We start from the raw sequence: 19,178 nt of genomic DNA, 5'->3' as shown, positions 1-19,178 counted from the left end.
CTGGGCTCGAGTTTCAGGGGGGCGCCTTACGCTGCGGGTTAAGAAAGGGGAAAATTACAGTCCAGAGTGAAAGGCAGCCAGGGCGCATCAGCCATTCGCGGGATGTCCCTTCCGGGCGAGCAGGCTTGCAAGGGCCGAGCATGGCAGGGCTGGCGGGACCACGCTCGACTGCATCACAAGCCAGACCAAATGGCTGCCGCTGCACCCTGGACCCACGGCAGCCCGGTCTGTGCGGGCGCTACCCACCCGCAGGGCGTGCACACGGCCACGGCCACCCACCCACCCACCCATGCAAGAGGCGCGGGCTCAATGTCTCCCCGCTGGGCTTCAAAATGGCAGCGGGGCGCAGGATCGGGGTGCAGGGCGGAAAGGGGGGCGCGGGGCGGAGAGAAAGGGGGGGCGCGGGGCGGAGAGAAAGGGGGGGCGCGGGGTGGAGAGAAAGGGGGGGCGCGGGGCCCCGCAGGGGGCATTCGCACGCGCCTTGCAGAAATCTAACGAGACCCAGCGACGCTTGGCAAGGGAAGGGGGCGGTGGGGGGGGGGGGGCACCCGCTTTTCCAAAGGGATCTCGGGCACATACCCAAACGCTCACGCCCAGCCTCTATTGGCTGCAGACAGCCGGAGACCCGCAAACCACAAGCCGAGGGCTAAGCGCCTCCTTCCACAGCCAGCAGCACCGGCCCCCTCGCCCCACCCCGCCCCACCCCTTTCGGAGGGAGAGCAGCATTACTCGGGGACCATTTATTTATTTATTTCGGGGGGTTGGGGGGGGGAATCATGTGCCTGCTCTCCCCTTCCCCCCCCCGCCCCCAACCCTTTTTTTGCAAGCTGGGATGAATGCACTTCAGAGGTTGTTTCTGCGGCTATGATTTGGGCGGCTTGAGATCCCCCCTGGTTCAAAGGAGACTGACAAGCTGGTCAGTTTCACGCGCTTATTGCCCCAAGCGTTTGGTTCCCCTTGGTAAACCCCGCGCAGAGCCATCTCCTCCCCGCTGCAAGTGGAACAAGCAAGGGGATCCATCATGGGGTCCAGGCTGAGCAGACAAAGCAGCCTGGAGGAGGAGAGCGCCTCTGGAGAAGACTCGTGCCCCAGGTTAGCTAGGAAGGAGCCGCACAGGAGGGTGGAGACTAACCGCGGGGACTTTCAATTCGCTTCCCTGATCCTGAACTCCGAGAAGCTGTCCGGGGTGCTGAGGAAAAACAACCCGGCGCCCTACGTGAGGAGGGTGGGATGGATCCGAGAGATCCAGGCGACCATCCGGGAGCACAAGAGAGAACACGCGGTCCACATTCTCAGATTGCTCAGAAAGGTAAATGACTTAATAGTGCAATGAAAAATAAAAGTGCATGGAAAATAAATAGAAACAGTTATTTAAAAAGATCAGCAAGCAATGCCAAGAGAAGTGCACGCAAAGACTAAAGTGTAAAAAAGTGCATGCAAAATGCTGAACAAAGCAGTGCAGACAAGGTGTGCAGAAATAAAACAACGCTAACTAGCAAGAAAGCAATGCGGAAAAAAAATGCTGAAAAGCTATACACCAGTGCAAAAAAAGCACACGAAAATAAAGCAGTGCAAACTAGCAAGGAAGTCATGCGGGAAGTGCAAGCAAAATTAAGCAGTAAGAAAGAAAAAAAAGCAGTGGAAAATGCATGCAAGTGCTAGACCAAATTTGGAAAGTAAGCAAGGCCCTTTAAGAAGTGCTTGGAGGAAAAAACATTGTGCTAAAAAAAGGAATGTGTCAATGCAAGCAGGTGCATGCAAAACCACCGAGAGAGGGATGCTAAAAAACAACAAAGCCGTTCCACCCCAACATGACAGAGCAGGGAAGGGGTTAATCGTGGGAAGGGCTGGTAGGAGCTGGGCGTACGGAGTCTATGGCAAGACGGGAACCGCTGGTCCTGTTAGTGAGAGGGCAATCTGGGATGAGCAGGGAGAGGGATTCTGATTTTCCCTCATTTTGAAATGAATTTTCACATGGTACCTTTTGCAACGAGTTCAAGGGCTGCCTCCGGGAATGGAGCCCGACGCGGCCCTTATTCACGGAGCGAAGCTCCTGATTTGGAGCAGAATCCTTTCCGCTTTCCCCTTTGCTGTGTTCGACCCCGAACACTCTCCCCACGGAGCTGCAAGGCGGGGTTGGATTTGCCCCTTTCTGGGGTGTTGGTGGGGTGATTTGTGCACAGTCCTCCAGTGATTGGTCCATGGAAGGGGGGGTGTGTGTGTGAGAGGGGCTAGGCTCTTTGTGCTGCTTTACCAGGCATGCAGATGCTGGGTTAGCAATCCCACTTTGGGTGTGGACGTGGGGAGAGGGCGGCAGCCTCTTTGTTCCACACAACCACCAGTGGCAGGAAGGATGGCTAGAGGCAGGGGAGCCCTGAAAGCTAGACATCGGGACACGCATCTTTGTCATTAGCATCTTACTAAGTCTCATTGTGCGGGAGGAGGCGAGTTTAACCAAATCCCTCAGAAAGAGGGGGTGAGTGGGAGTTGTCTGTCCATAACCACTAGGGACACAACTGAATCTGTGCAATTAAGGATTTTAGAGCCAAAAACCCATGATCAAAACTCCTTCAGGCAAGGACCTTGGAAAGCTACCTACTAATCAAGGCCATTTTATGCCAGAGACTAACAAGAGGTAGCCCCTTTCCATAAATTAATCCTGCCTGTTGATTCAATCAGAATGGGCTACTGAGGAGTCTGGGTGCAGGCCCTGGATGAGGGGTGGTCTATTTGTTTTGTCAAGGTCCAAATGTCTTGATCAAGGTATAGTCAAGGTCCAGACTGCAGAGAAAATTAAAACACAAAAATAATGATAATAGTAAGTAAATAAAGATTTTGGGATCCATTCAGAAACATCTGGTGGTCTAGATTTGGCCCATGGTCCGCCTATTGACTGCCCCTGGATACTGAATGTCTGTTTGGGGATAACTTAGTCAGGGAAGGAGAGGTAAGCGGGTCAGTGGATCACAGGCAAACTTGTTCTTGTCTGTCTCCATTCAGGAGAAAAAAGGGAATATACAGACAGTCCTGTGCCAAATTGATCATAAGGACACAACTATTACTGTCCTGGAACAGGTTCATCCATTCTGGTGTCCTGTCACAGACAGACAGGATCAATGCAGGCACAAGCCACGCTCAAGTTTGTATTCTGTATCATAGAGGGACACTTTTTCCTGACCCCAATGGGTCAGCTTCTGAGGACTGAAAGCCCTTACAATTTGTTATCCTAGCAGGTGTCATCCTTGTTTAGATAATTGTCTAATCCTCGTTTGAAACGTGCAACATAAGACTGATTAGTAAACTTACTTAAAGTGTAAGCTCTTAGGGCGGGGGCCACCTGTCAGGTTTGTGCAGCCCCTAGACTAATGCTTCTAGGGCCTCTATGCACTACAATATAATCATAATTCTCCTGCAGCAGTGAGTTCCACAGAGTCATTGTGTAAAGAGTATTTTGTTTAATTAGTGTAAGGTCCTGATTCTACAAAATTTGTTCACATGAGTAAACTTACTCGAGGGATTACTCCTATGAGTAAACAGCACTTTCATGAGCAAGAATTTGCAGAATTGGGACCTAACAGTGTAGCTTCTTAATTTCAGTGTGTCCCCTTGCAGTAGAATTTACACTACCTCCTACCCCATTAACATACAGACTCAATACATTAGTCTTTGTGTTGGCATAAATACAATATTTCCATTCCTTTACTTTAAATCATTTTGAGTACATGTTCTCTGGAAAGCCGCTGTGGGGGAGGGGGCGGTTCATGCAGACAGAGGACAGGAGAGACATGATTACAAGAAGCTTGCAGGGGGGGAGGGGAGGAAATAAGCAAGTTTCAGCCTCTAAAATGCAGTGATGTGACAAGAAGGGACTTTTGTAGGCTTTGCCAGAGGCTGGAATTACAGTGTGTCATTTCCTGTGGTGCTCAGAATCTTTTACCTCTAGACAAACACTTAAACCCCTCTCAGATCTTGAAGTCTCCAGAAGGGTCATTAGCTGGCAGCTGGGATTTTAATATTGAGTCATTGGGCCATCTGGAGTGGAAGGTCATTTTGAAACCTTCCTTTGCACATGGCCTGACAATTTCTTTCGGGTCCGGCTCTAGGGCAGCCAACAATCCCTTATTAGAAGGGACATCTATACAACAAGATCTGGAGTTGCTGAGGGCTGTAAGCAGCAGCAGGAAATACCCCGGCAAACGTAGGTGAGCACGGCTTAGTATTAATAAATAAATAAATAATATTGGGAGGAGGGGTGGGGTGGGAGTGCTAAGAATACAGTCCCTTAGTTTTGAAATACAGTGTTGGCAACCCTAGGCTAAGCCATGTGCCCCCATCCTTCCCACTTCTGCACTTCATCTGAGAAGAGCCGGGTACTAACTAACGTTTCCCTTTAACTCACTTTTTCCCCCCCTTGTCCCCGGCTCAGGATTCCCAGTTGTTTGTGTGTTAGGGCAATAACCTACCGTGAAGGATATAGGGTCATTCACATGCACCCGTGCTGTGCAGACACATAGAAATCAGACACAGTAATTATCATGGCTGAGTCAGGTGGAGAGAATCCAGCCAACACTTATACTAACGACTACCTACTGCCCTGTGTGCTTTGTAATGTCATTTAGTAGAATTGTTATTGTGCCGTTCCGTGGCTAACCGTCGACAGGGCCATGGGACAGAAACAGCATTACGGCCGTCCTAGCTTGGGCAGTAGCACTGGTAGCTAAAGAGTTGCCTGGCCAGCAATGAACTGAAGAGTCTCTCATGAGCCGGTCGTTAACCGTTTAGCTTGTGCTTTGCCCTTCCAACCGTTCCTCTGTTCCTGCCCTGACTGGCTGTGGAACGTGGAAGCATCAGCCTTCACCTTCCTTACCTTGTATATTACAACCCTCGGCTCCAGTCTGTCACGGGACATCCCGCGTTATACAGACCGGCGTACCTGAAGAATAACAGGCATGCAAGAGCCACAGAGCGATGGGCACAGGTGGGGGGGGGGGGGGTCTGACGGCTGTTTGGAGGGAGTGAGATTCACTTGTGCACTATTAAGGGGTTCAGCTTCATTTCAGAACCTACATTGGAACGGCAAAAACGGTCCCTGTGCTGAGCTGCAAGGAGATGGGGAGGCTCAAGGAGCCTAGCATGGGTGCTGGAGCTGGCCATCTCAAAAGGGGACAGGGCAAGGGGGTGACAAAGGACAGCAGCAGAGCTGAGCCAGGGCAGAGGGAGCAGGTGCCTCCCCCCGCCCATCCACCCCTCGAGCCTCATGGGGAATAATTTCTCCTCCTCCTGCTGCTGCCGCCACAATGTGCCCACCCCTTCCAGCCTCCAGAGCAGGCTTCTGACAGCCATGCTCTAGCCCTGGATTTTTACCTGGCAGTTTTGTTAATTTTATACTTTCAGGGCCAGTACATGCCAAGGCGGGTGGGCAGTGCTCTGCCTGGCTCTGTTCCATTCCCAGGACCCAGTCTAAGCGGGGCTCTGGGTGTCAGCACTGGGCCAGCTCCATTAGCCACGGCAAGTTGTCATTTTAAAAACCAGGAGCCAGATCCTCTGCGGGTGTCAGTGCGCAGGGCTCCATTACAGTCTACACCAGCAGAGGATCGGGCCCAGGTGAGCTACACTGATTGACACCAGCCAAGGATCAGGCCCATGATAATTAAATTATTAGAACACAAAAATGTAAATGGGTCAAAACCATAAGTCTGTGCTGTCGGTTAGTCACAAACCAAACTCCTTAAAACGATATATTCGGGGGGCGGGATCAACTAACTAGTGCTTCTGGGCTGAAAACGTGTAGACCGGGTGTTCTCAAACTTCATTGCACCGTGACCCTCTTCTGAGGACAAAAATTACTACACGACCCCAGGAGGGGGGACCGAAGCCTGAGTCTGCCTGATTCCCACTGCCCTGTGTGGGGGAGTCAAAGCCAGAGCCCGAGGCCTGCTGCCCTGCACGGGGTAGGGATCAAAGCCGAAGCCCAAGGGCTTCAGCCCCCCACCAGGAGGAGGCCTGTAACCTGAGCCCCGCTGCCCAGGGCTGAATCCCTTGGGTTTTGGCTTATGCCCTGTGCAGTGGGGTTTGGGCTTCATCCCCGAGCCCCAGCAGGTCTAAGGCAGCCCTGGCAACCCCATTAAAATGGGGTCCCGACCCACTCTGGGGTCCCGACTCACAGTTTGATAGTCTATACCAGCCGTTCTCACTCTGAAGTGACTATTTACAGCCACGTTATTTACAAGCCTCTCACCTAAGGGATGAGAAACAGGAATGCAGATTCCTCTTTAACTGGAAAGCTCCAAAGGGTGCTGCTGAACCCGAGTGTTTAATTATGGCTGCCGAGTTTCCAGCCCTGCCCCGCTTCCCACATCTTTGTACGTCACGCTGTATTTAGGAGGGTGAGAAAAGGACTAGAGAACCTGTGCCAACTTCCCCTATGTGTTATGGTGAAGCCAGGTGCTGGCATGATGCCCTGATGCATTCCTAGCCCGTGCCTAGGTGTCCATATCAATAGCCATGTGTGGCAGCTTATTCTTATGTTGTTGACCCATAAACGATGTTGCTCAGTTTGCTTGGGGATATCCTACTCCTGTAGGAATCATCGATGCACAGACAATGAGCTAACATGCACTCAACTGCGTCTCTGGCACATGTGATCTCCTCTTCCTCTCTTCATTGGATTTGGAGCCAGTGACTCTTCTGTATCCTGCTCTCTGCTTGGTGAGAGACGGCTGCGGGGAGAGGTGTTGCTTTTTCTCTTGCTGATGTCTAGGGTCAAGATACCCCAGTTCTCCCATGGCTCTGTCCCCCGGGGGTCGTGCACGCACACAGTTCCTTCCTTCAGTGCTGCAGATGCACCTTTTGCCCTGTGCTGTATTAAGCACAGACTCAGCAGAGTAATGAGAGCACATGGGACACCCAGTTGCTTGCTCATGTCTCCTGGCAGCAATGTCTTGAGCAGATGTCTTGTTTATTCCCTCATCCGAATCCTCCACGTCGATTGAGCCAAGTCCCAGCATAGTCCCTGCCCCATGGGACTTCTCTCATTCTTCCCCCTTCCCCGTCAGCTACTTGCCACTCCTGCCTTCGCCCTCCTCAGAGCCTGTTCTGCTGAGCGCATCTATTTCCTTGCCAGGTTTCCTTTCTTCTCCTCCTCCTCCGTTTCTCATCCTTCTCACTGCCTCATGCATCTCTACTTACCTGTGCCAGATCAGAGTTTCCCTCGGTTTCTATCGGGACTTGCGCCTTCCCTTCTAGCATAGAAAAGCCTCCCAACGCTTGGTCCTGGGGATCATCACATGATTCATCCCGTCACCCCCCCACCGCCCAGGAGACTTTTCATTTGCAAACGGTCTCCCAGGCTCTCCTGATGTTCCCAGTTAGCGTAAGTCACAGTATACCCTGAGCCTGCAGGTGAGCTTTAGGGACCATGTTCCCAGCCAGGGCTTGGGCCAGGGATGCGGAGATGAGAGAAGCAGGCTGCTGCTTCCCCATTGATGCTGCAAGAGCTCTCGGGCAGTGCTTCTCAAGCTAGCTGAGGTGGGGGACCAGCAAATTCTTCCCCCGCAACGTGCGCGCAGACCGGCAGCCGATGGCTCACGGACAGGCACCAGTCTGCGGACCACCACTTTGAGTAGCACTGTGCTAGGGGACAAACTACAAATGGATTCTTCACGACAGTTATGAGGATCTCACTGCTGCTGCTGAGGTGGCCCTGTCCGGCCTCTGACTCATAGGCACTCACTCCCCACGAAAAGGCTGCAGCTAAACTAGCTATCAGTTCCTTCAGCGCCAGTGCTCCTGCACCTTTCCTATGGGGACTCTTGCTGGGACAGAGCAGAGCTGGATTAGCTGTGAGCTTGCCTCTAGCCTCTCCTTCTGTGGGCTCCCGCAGGGAATGGAGTGACTCACCTTTCCTTGGATAATAGCGTGAAACCTTTTCTGCCCCTCATACAGTAGACAATCTCCAGTCTAGACCAACCCAGCTCTGGCCATTCAATCGGTCTTATCCACCCATTCATCCAGATACTGAAAGGGCCCCCATCACAATAGTAATATAGTTCTGCTCCACCATTGTTAGGCAGCCTCCTGCATTACTCAATCTCTTTTTCTTGGACCCTAGCATGGTGGTTTTATGGCTTCCACGCTATGTTTTTTTAACATGTAGCAACTGTAAGGGGGCCCTGAAGAACAGAGTCTAACTGCCTGTATTCTCTTCTAGGACTTGGGATTAGAAGGTACGTGCCTCAGTGAAGTGCTCTACAAGAATGCTACTTTCCTCAACTTGGTGGACCCCATTTCCCACGACCTGCTGATGAACCTCGCTAGAGATCTGCAGTGCCCCAAAAAGGTGAAGCCCACTAATACAGTGGTCCCTGGGGGAGAAAGAGTTGATCCAGGAATGTGCTTATTGAACTGCCCAATGCCACTCCATTCTCCGTTGGGTTTGGCTTAGGAGCTGTAGTTCTCTAGAACCAGCCAACTCCTACTCCCTTGGTGTGACATCGTAAATGCTGCCATAGATGTATATAGAAGTCATTTAAAAAAAAAAAAAAACGCATTAAAGTTTGTGTGTTAAGTGCAGAGAAGTCAGGAAATTCCCTCCCACAGCAGTTGTGAACTCAGCCACAATGTGCATGGATGTTTGTGTGCAAATGGGTCCAAAAATGCAGGGGCATCTAGGAAATACACCCATGCTTGCAGGCCAGTCTTCATCATGCAAGCCCTTGGCATGCATTCATTAACATGGTCTGGCCACACAAATAAGCTACACCAGTGTAAAATGGGCATAATGGAGTGGAGGATCAAGCCCCCCTGATTAGTGCAGTGGCAGGATAGGCGCACAAGTGTCAGCAGAATACACTAGAGTTCCTTATTTAAGAAAGGAGGGGGGAGGAAAAGTCACATGACTGCACATCAGACTGAACAATGTATTGCACGGTGGGGTGGACCTCCAGCTCTCGTCCTGCAATCTCCTGAATATCTCAGGAGCACTGCGCCTGCGGTGATTAAGTGTTCCTGTGCGTACATGTAATCAGTCAGACATTCAGATAAATGCCCGTACCTCCAGATAGATATCCTGCGAGCCCTCTGCGTGCACGACTCCTGTTCAAGTCAACCAGCTGTCTTTGGCAGGAGTGGGCTCTTGGGACCCCAGGTTATTGAAAGAGCTCAGGGCCAGATTTCCAAGCGCTCAGCACCCGCATATTGGACTAGATTTTCAAATGAGGTCAGGTCCCACTTAACTAAGAGCCAGATATTTCAAGGAGCACTTCGCCCCCAGCTTCTCCCATTCGGACATTCTGAGACAGATCTTCAGAAGAGCCCAGGGTCTGCCGCGTAGAGCTCTTTTGGAAATCTGACCCCAAGTAAGGGGGCTGAGCTCCTTTAAAAATCTGGCCAGTAGGGCTTGTTCCTGCAGTGCCCTGAGCTGCCCCAGTGACCTGAGTGGGAGCGGAGGCACGCAGCACTTTGCAAGCTTGGGCCTTACATTGTTAAGGAAAACCCCGTCTAGTGTGCGTGCAAGGTGCTGCTTCAGCTCAGTTATCGATGCTGTAGGTCAGACCTTGCTGCACGCAGGATGGGCAAAGGCAGTGTTCTTCCTACCAGCCCACCTGGGACAGTTCAGTTATCCAAGCCCCAAAAGGTACCTGCGCCATTTCCTGAATGCCTGAGCCTGCAAACCCTCCCTCGCCAGACGTCCTGTTGGTGTCAGTGGGACACGGAGGGCTCCTCAGGTCAGGAAGGGTTAGTTGTGGTAGGCCATTAGCTCGCAGAAACAACCTTCCACTCCCACCTTGCCCCTCCAATCAGCCAGCTCACTAGCAGCCAAACATTGTGAAAACTTTAATCACGCCCCATGGGCTGAGAAGCAGCATGAAAAATGTCCACCCAGGAAGTCATTTCTTTCTGAAGGTTATAAGCACCTAAAAATGGGGGTTTGCAATGAAAATGCTTCACAACTGTCATTCCAATGACCTCTGGGTTTATAGTTCTAAGTTACTTCATGCTGACTGCCTCTTCAACCTCACAAGACACAGTGCCTTCCAGGGGAGGTGGGGATAGATGGGGCTACCTTCTTCTGCTGGCCTACTGTTTATCAGATAGATTGCACTCTGGAGACATACACACCCTGAAGATGCTGAACACCTCAGTTGCCCCTGAAGTCAATGGGAGTTAAGTTGAGGAGTAGATGGGGCTCAGCACCCTGCAGGATCAGACCTCCAAGCACATAAAGGGATAAATAGCAGCGCTCAGCCACCCGCCTTGTTTCTTTCCGTTTTCCATATGGGTACTCGGCAGCACAAAAGTCTGGATTATAGACCTTAGGCAAGTAATAGGAAGGCTGTGCACAATCTCTGCCAGCAGATTGAGGAACGTGATCATTCCCCTCTATTCAACATTGAGGAGGCCTCCTCTGAAGTCCTTTGTCCAGTTTTGGGCCCCACACTACAAGGAGGATGTGGAAAAATTGGAAAGTGTCCAGCGGAGGGCAACAAAAATGATTAGGGGACTGGAACACATGACTTATGAGGAGAGGCTGAGGGAACTGGGATTGTTTAGTCTGCGGAAGAGAAGAATGAGGGGGGGATTTGATAGCTGCTCTCAACTACCTGCAGGTGGTTTCCAAAGAGGATGGCTCTAGACTGTTCTCAGTGGGAGCAGATGACAGAACAAGGAGTAATGTCTCAAGTTGCAGTGGGGGAGTTTTAGGTTGGATATTAGGAAAAACTTTTTCACTAGGAGGGTGGTGAAGCACTGGAATGCGTTACCTAGGGAGGAATCTCCTTCTTTGGAGGTTTTTAAGGTCAGGCTTGACAAAGCCCTGGCTGGGATGCTTTAGTTGGGGATTGGTCCTGCTTTGAGCAGGGGGTTGGACTAGATGACCTCCTGAGGTCCCTTCCAACCCTGATATTCTATGATCCTAAACCACAGGGCTCCTGCCAGTCAGAGCGGGAGTCTATGCGGAAGGCTGCAGCAGAGCAGGTGTGCACAGTGCACCCCTCCCGGCTGTTTGCTGTAAGTGGCACCATACACAATAGCTGTAAAGCCACCCGCTGGTATTACACGTGCCGCATGTCCCAAGGGAGTTGGGATGCTTCAGCTACTTCCTCGCAAAGTTACAGTGCCCGAAGCGTGGTACTCTAAGCACTTGCCATAAAGAATGAAATGAGTAATTGACAGCTTTATCCATCCAGTTCTGACTTACACACCCTGTGTTGCAGTCACACAGCTAAGGGCTGGGAAGCCAGGCAGCTATGAAGGTTTTTTTAAACAAGTCAGACACATTTGGGAATCCTCACCTGATGACACTGGCCCTCTCTAAGCACTCAAATCACTTTCAGCTCTGCCCGTTGTCATTCATCCTGCAGCATGTGCAAAGAATATCAGGGTTGGAAGGGACTTCAGGAGGTCATCTAGTCCAACCCCCTGCTCAAAGCAGGACCCATCCCCAATTTTTGCCCCAGATCCCTAAATGGCCCCCTCAAGGATTGAACTCACAACCCTGGGTTTAGCAGGCCAATGCTCAAACCCCTGAGCTATCCCTCTCCCCAGAAGAACTTGTGCAAGCAAATTCAGTTATTTCAGTGCCATCTTTTATCACCAGGAATGACAGCAGACCACTGACTGTGGGCAACTCACCATGACTCTTTCCAATGGCCCAGAGCAGGAGTCTCTGCAGGAATGCAAGGCGCTCATAGATACTCCAGTCCCAGCCTCTCCCAGCAGGAGGCACGGTAGGGAATGGGACAGGAGTGCTGGTTGTTGAGCGTGCAGTATTTGAAGGACTGCATAAAACAATGGCAGTCATCCTGGAATTTCTCTGTATAAAGGCAGGATGGTGGTACCTGCCCATACTCAAGCAGAATGTCCTACGTTGGCCTGAACCTAGATCGTTACAATGATTACTAATGAAGAGGGCAGCAAAGGGATGAAGGCAGCTCCCAACGCCCCATGTACATACACACACACTCACACCCCTGTGCCGTTCCCTGGGTAGAAATCAATTCATTTAATCAGTTCCATTTGTTATGCAATGTACAACCTCCACCAGACAGTAATTCTCACACACACACACACGCCGTACCTGCTGTTGAGCGCTGGGCCCTGATAATCCCACAATGTTCCCATGACACTGTCACAGTTCAGGGCGACTGCACTTATATCCCCCTCTGTGGTCCTTCCAGGGTATGCGCTTTAGACTTCCAGCTCGTAGCTGTCACCTATCTTGGGTGAAGACCCATGTCTCACTCCATCCTCTGTCGGGGTTTTAAGGCTGCAAAGCTCCATGGGTTACACTGCAACATCCCCAGCAAGCCAGACTGTCGAAATAGGCCAGTGCCTGCAGTTTGCTTTTCTCTGAGGGCTATGACCCATGTATTGCCTGCAGTTATAAGTTATGATTCAGCTCCTTCCAAGCAAGCACCTTTATTCTTAAGGTGAAAGCATTGCAACAATAAAAGAACATACACACCTGCTAAACAGCTTAGCAGAAATCATCTCAAATCAACCTGTGGCTCTGGTAGGTTTTAGGCCTTCTAACCCCACAACTGGTTAGAAGTTCATCTGTCATAGATCCAGCACCAGACCAGACACTGCACAGATCAGCCATTTCTTTATACAAAGGCCCGAGCTGATCTTGGCCTTGTGTAACAGATAATCATCAGACAGGGACCCTCTCCTCAGGGCACAGCTTTGAAAGGCCGAGTTTTTGCATAATTGGAGTTGGGAAATTTGCATTCACCTCACCCTAGGAATTCCAGAGCAAATCCTCTTTCCACTTATTGTCCAAAAAGTCCAGATTTGTCTGGCACATTTATAGTACAGTTTTTTGAACTCCCATGTCTCTCATCTGTCACATCTGCCCCCAAGAAGTTACATACAATCCCGGTCCACAATGATACATAAAAGTAATACAGTAAGGTCTTCCTAAGACATTGCAGGAAATTGCCCTGTCAGACATATGCCTCCGTGCAGAGATAGAAAGGTAGGTGGAAGGGGAATCTTCTACCGCTTTCCCACTCTTCTCTCTCACCCAGCTCTGGTGTGGGCAGCTACTGCAAATATCCTTCAAACCTCTGCCTTGCATTCCCCATGCAGACAGTCACACTCAGGGCACTAGAGAGGGCTGCAAAGGGACCTTGCTGGACCCAGAATTCCTCCTGGGGGTTCCCACGGTTCATAAACCAGGGCGGTAGCCCTGCTTCCCTTGGAGAGGGTGCAGTATGCTTTCCACTCCACACCACACCAGCTCTACAAGGGGGTTAGGGTTAGGTCAGTATAACTGTGTTGCTCAGGGGTGTGGATTTTCCATACATCTGAGGAACATAGTTATATCACCAGAAGTTGGTAGTGTAGACCAAGCCTCTGTCTCACAGAAGCCTACGTCCCGTTGACTTTTAAGCACCTGACTCACTTCTCAAAAGGGGAGTTAGCCATCTACGTCATTTGGGCCCTGCAAACACTGAGCAGAGAAAAATCCACATGCCTTTACAAATTTGGGCCTTACAGTCTAATCACCATGGAGTTCCACTTCTGGTATCCAGTACTCACAGAGATCATAAGCAATCCCTGCCCCTGGATCACTCAGCCTGTAGGGATGGACCGTCTTGGGCAGGGGTTCTTCACAGATTTCATTCTAAAAAGCCCTTGCTAAGAATCCCTCTCCACACGCTGCTCAAATCTCAGAATGGCTCATCCCATCACAACGGGCTTAACGTGAGACTCTGTGCTCTAGGGCGGCTTCTTATACAAAAAGAATAAAACACTTCAAGAAGAGTTACATTTTGAAAGTGTGTCCACAGGGGAGCTTGGCTAATGGCTTTCCCCACCCCGGCCCCAAGTTATATTCCCCGGAACAGGTCAGGAAAAGAGTTTTCTTTGAAATTTCTCATGTTTTCACAGAAGATCCAAAACACAAAAATTGTGGGGTTTTTTGGGCAACCAAAACCTGAAAAAAAAGTTTCCCTAATTTTGGCAACAGGACAATAACAGGACATGTTATTTCCATTTTTAACAACCAAAAAATGGAAAATGTTTTTTGGCTCTTCTCTAAAGCCTCCAAATTTTCAGTGAAAAGGGAATTTCTCTGGTGAATATTTCCATTTAGTCGGAAAACCATTTTCCATCCCCCCGGCCTGAACATCTCCCCTTTGCTCTTCTCCGCCACAGAAACACGCTGTTGGCTGCAATTTGCTGATTGCAAAGAGTTTCATTCCCACTGCCCATTCAGTGACATCACAACTCTGTAGGGTCTCTCAGCGGGTGGTGGAGTGGAAGAATATGTTTATATATAGCTCAGTTTGTTGCCCTGAATCAGGTTGATCATAAGCAGTTGGGGGATTCTGTAAATGGAGACTGAGCTTGCACATTTATAGTTTTAACTATATTGTGTAGCCAATAGCCTATGCTGTTTTTCTGGTGTGAGTAATGTTGCATGCTGTGGTACGTTCGAAATGGAGACCCTTGGAGGGCTACGTGACTAGGGAATGGGATTTTTCTGTCTCCTAGTAAGTCTTTAGCCTGAACTTTGTGTACATTTTTGCACGTTTTCAGGTGCAATGGTAAAGGGGGTGGGAGGGTGGAACAAGCCAGTGATGCAGGAAGACCTGGGAGTGGGCAACTAGCTGGATTCCAGAGCTGTTCAATTCCAGATCTTCTAACCTGTGGGGTGATTGAAGGTGCAGATATTTTCCATGGATGGCAAGGAACGAGAAGGCTTCATGTATAGAGCTGTAGTTAGGTTGCTATGTTTCCCTCCCAGTCTGAAGAAGGCAAAATCCAACAAACCCTTCCATCCCAGAGCACGCCCCGGGGTTAAAATATAAATACCCACCCCCACTCCACAGCCAAAGCCAAAGCAGGAACTACCTAGCAGAGTATTAAAAACAAATCACCCCTTCTGGGCAGGAAGCCCCTTGATAAGAGGGTGACTCCCAGCCCTGCTCCCCCAGGCCACGTGCTGTAGGGAACCATAGGCACCCCTGAGGCACTGCAGAGAGAGGTTACACTGTTATTTTTCCCCAAGGTGGTCTCAGGCCTGACCTGAGGGGAGGAGCCACAGGCCTTCCCTCCAGATTTGAGGGTGGGGTGGGGGTATTCCCTTTCCTAAGCCCCACTCCCAGCTCTGGAGTTCCTGTCACTTGTGCTCTTTCCCCTTCCCTTTACTTCCCCCTTTTACATTCCTCCTTTCACTCTTCTGTTTCCAACTCCTTTTCCCCTGCCCATCACCTCACCTCCTATCGCCCCAGTCCACTGCCCCATCTTTGCCTTTACCCCCCCCTCTTGTTCCTGTCTCCATCCCACCTCCCCGTGGGTCTCATTCCTCCCCATCCCATCTGTCCTCTCCGAGGCTCTCTAGAGGTTCCACCTTCTCCCGGTGGCCCAGGAGCATTCCCAGGATGGGCCAGAGTCACGTGGCAGGAGGTTGAGCTGTGCCTTTATTTCCAGGAATACGACCCCTGGAAGTCCGCGGACAGGATCTGCAGGCAGCTGATTTACCACTTGAGCCCTCACTCCACGTGGCGTAGGCATGGCATGCCCCGCAGGAAGTCCCAAGCATGGTGAGCAACTCGGCTGGGAAAGGGAAGGGGTGGCTAGGAGGGGATCTACTCAGTCACCTCAGACACAGCCAGCTGGGAGAGGCCTGTGTTCACTGCCATGGTGTGCGCTAGCCCAGCCTTGTCTGCACCCTCACGAGCCAAGAGAAAAGCCACATTCAAAACACTTGAGTTGCAACCAAATGCTTCATTTGATTTCGATCTCTTAAAGGTACCTCAGCCAAATTGTTCATGGCCAATTTAGGACGGCCTTGCAGGCTTCATTTGTTATTTCTTTATGGCCCTCTAGGCCTTAAAGTTCTCAGAGCCGCCCAGGGTGAATTCCAGCCAACAACTCTTGAGTTCCTGCAATGCAGACAGTGCTTCCTGGAGGACGGGGCTGGCGGGGGGCGGGGCGTGAAGGACACGGGGGGTGTGAAGGAAAGTTCATGTAACTTTGTATGAATTCGGTGTTGGTGGAAGGTGTGAGACGGGCAGCCCTGGGGACTGACATCCTCCACTGCACTGCAGCTCAGGAATAGCCGGCTGCAAGCTTCCACCTGCTGCACCAAATTCTGATCTTGGTTACAGCAGCTTTACCCCTCTGCAACTCGATTCATTTCAGTTAAGTTACTCCCGATTTACACAGTTGGCCAGGGAGTAACCATGGCACCCTGTTGGGACGGCCTCAAGGGAGGGAGGGCACATGACTTTCCAAAACCACCTTCTAGTGCTCTGCTGAGACAGGGTAGCCAGGTAATGCCATTTTTGGTAGTGGACTTTTGTGATCTCTCTCCAGTATTTCTAAAAGGTGTCTGCTCCCGTTGGTATCTATGCACTGATGCCAGGGAATAGGTGTCTGACATGCTGTGGACACTTACACTTGGGGAAGGGGACTAACACCACAAAACTCGTTTCATACGGGCCACCAAAAAGCCATCAACCAGCAATAACTTCTAGCTACAGCTGTCCCAGGCAGGTTTTAAACCAGCAGCTTCACAGTAAAAGGCTCCTTAGCCTAGTAACATCTCGAGGCTCGTGGGAGCTTTCCTAACCCGATAAGGTTTCAGAGTAGCAGCCGTGTTAGTCTGTATCCATAAAAATAAAAGGAGTACTTGTGGCACCTTAGAGACTAACAAATTTATTAGAGCATAAGCTTTCGTGAGCTACAGCTCACTTCGTCGGATATACAGTGGAAAATATAGTGGGGAGATTTTATATACACAGAGAACATGAAACAATGGGTGTTACCATACAGACTGTAATCACTCTTGTTACAGTCTGTATGGTAACACCCATTGTTTCATGTTCTCTGTGTATTGTGACAATGCTCTGTCCTTGTCTCCATGGGTCCCACGTTTCCTGGCGGATTTCGCTAGCCTCAGAGGTTCACTGTGACCCTCCACGTAACCCTTCTTTCTCTAGGGACAAGGGTCACAGTCTACTGAGCCATTTTCATCATAAGCCAGCAAAGGAGGTGAAGAGAAGTTATCCTTCCTTGCACAATCTCTGTTGTCTCCCAGTCTCAATGATTAATCAGGGGGCAAAGGTGGGGGGAGGGGAGCCTGGGCCCACCCTCTACTCCGGGCTCCAGCCCAGGGACCCTAATAGTATTAGCTATGGTAGCTGACCTTTTAGAAACATGACATGTACAATTCCCTGGGCTACTTCCCGCACAGCAGCCCTCACTTCCTCAAGCTCCACTTCACCCATACCTCAGGGCCTCCTTCCTTGTGCCTGATATGGTGTGTACTACTCAGCCTCTCCAACAGCACAACTTCCTCCCACAGCTCCTGATATGCACACCCACCTGACTGACTGGGAGGCTTTTAACTAGTTTCAACCAGCCCCTGATTGGCTTCAGGTGTCCCAATCAACCTAGCCTTCTCCCTGCCTTCTGGAAAGTTCTTAATTGGCCCCAGGTGTCTTAATTGACCTGGAGCAGCTTCCATTTCACTTAACCTGGTACCAGGGATTTGTTTAGCCTGGAGCTAATATATCTATCTCCCACTACTTTTCTATAGCCATCTGGCCTTGCCCTGTCACAGTATATAAAATCTCCCTACTATATTTTCCACTGTATGCATCCGATGAAGTGAGCTATAGCTCACAAAAGCTTATGCTCTAATGAATTTGTTAGTCTAAGGTGCCACAAGTACTCCTTTTCTTTTTACCGATAAGGTTTGTCTCCAGACTTTAAATAACCCACCACTTCACTGCTCACCCTTTTGCCAGAGCCATGCTTGATGCCCTGACATCAATCATTCGGGAGGCTGAGGAAAAGACAGAAATAAAGAGAGACTGGGCTGGCTTCAGCCACATTCACATGCACGAAGTGACTTCAGCATTAGTCAAAGGACAGGGCTAAGTTGACCTCAATTTGGGAAAGATCCACACCCATAAGATGTACTTCTGCTAACCTAACCCCCAGTGTAGACAGGGCTAGGCTGATGGAAGAATTCTTCTGTCAGCCTAGCTACAGCCTCTCGGGGAGGTAGATTACCTATGCAAATGGAAGAACTCCTCTTGGCCCTGTAGTGAGTGTCTACACTGAAGGGCCACAGAAGGTATATGCATGACCTTGGAATTGGGGAACCACCTGAACGGGGGGAGGGAGAAGGCTTGCTGTCTCCCCAACCACCTCTGAGTAGCAGGCCATTGCCATTACCCTGAAGAGACCTAAAGGTCAGTGAAGGTGCCAAGGGGGGCTGTTATGGGTCAGGTGGAGTTGGAGGGGACTATGGGGGGCAGACTGGCCTGATTCCAGTGCAAAAAAAAAAAAAAAAAACCACAAACAACTTTGGAGAGGAATCTGAAACCTGGCGTGTCTGGCCTGGTTCTGTGCATCAGTGTGAAACTTCCCCTGAGCCCCAGTTTTGAGACACAGTGAAGCCATTTCCTTGTTAGACTCCAACATCAGCGCTTAATTCGGCTCTGTTGGAATTCTACAAGGATTATAACTGGGAAATGCACCATCCCATCCAATACAGCATCACAGCACAGGAAGAAGAGAGCTGGGGCAATGGATCATGTACAAGCCTGCAGGTACTGATCCCTGGCTTGAGATCAGAAGAACAACAGCTGTAAACAGGGTTTTAAAATCTCCCAAGAGGCATGGTCACCTGGAGGATCCAAGCCCAAACACAGCTGCAGGCCTTGAAGTTTTCCACAGCCTCCATTTCCAGCTGCAGCACTTCTGTGGTCAGTAACACACAGGAATAAGCAATGAGACAACAGCTAGATTGTGTATGATGGAGGGAAATGTATGTAAGTCCGAAATGGGCAACGCTACCTTGCAATCAGGTATAGCTAGGAGGTGTTATGCAAGTGTAACTTGGCCAGCTGCCGCTTGTGTGCCCCCTGGTGGCATAGGGTCACACTACACACAGCCTTCTTCAGTTTCCCCTCCAGATTACTCAAATTTCACTTCATTTTTTTCCCCCCTTAGGCGAAATACACCCCTCCTGGGCTTATTAATACAAAATACACTGAAAATAACTCTGAACCCCCAAACAAAGTCCATTCAGAAGTGCACACAACGCAAGATTTCTCTTCGGCCTCCCAGACCTCCCTCCCTGCCTGGAGACTCATCACAGCTTCCTGATCCTCAGCGCAGCCCCATCACTGCAACTTCCTGCTCCTTTGATACTG

The 19,178-nt window shown here is 50.4% G+C and overlaps 1 protein-coding gene across 1 annotated transcript in view; it reads left to right on the top strand.

Moving 5' to 3' along the window:
• Positions 1–1,021: 1,021 nt before the first annotated feature.
• The window catches only part of LRRC75B (leucine rich repeat containing 75B), a 34,001-nt gene continuing 15,844 nt past the window's right edge, over positions 1,022–19,178 (top strand). The window contains exons 1-3 of the mRNA XM_077835432.1: positions 1,022–1,309; positions 8,210–8,338; positions 15,439–15,551. Of these exons, the coding sequence (XP_077691558.1) occupies positions 1,022–1,309; positions 8,210–8,338; positions 15,439–15,551 (530 nt within the window). The remainder of the gene's footprint in view (positions 1,310–8,209; positions 8,339–15,438; positions 15,552–19,178) is intronic.

This window comes from Eretmochelys imbricata, chromosome 15 (genome assembly GCF_965152235.1).
Source record: "Eretmochelys imbricata isolate rEreImb1 chromosome 15, rEreImb1.hap1, whole genome shotgun sequence".
NCBI lineage: Eukaryota > Metazoa > Chordata > Testudines > Cheloniidae > Eretmochelys > Eretmochelys imbricata.
The sequence above is the reverse complement of the archived record's forward strand: the minus strand, read 5'-3'. Positions and strand labels throughout refer to the sequence as shown.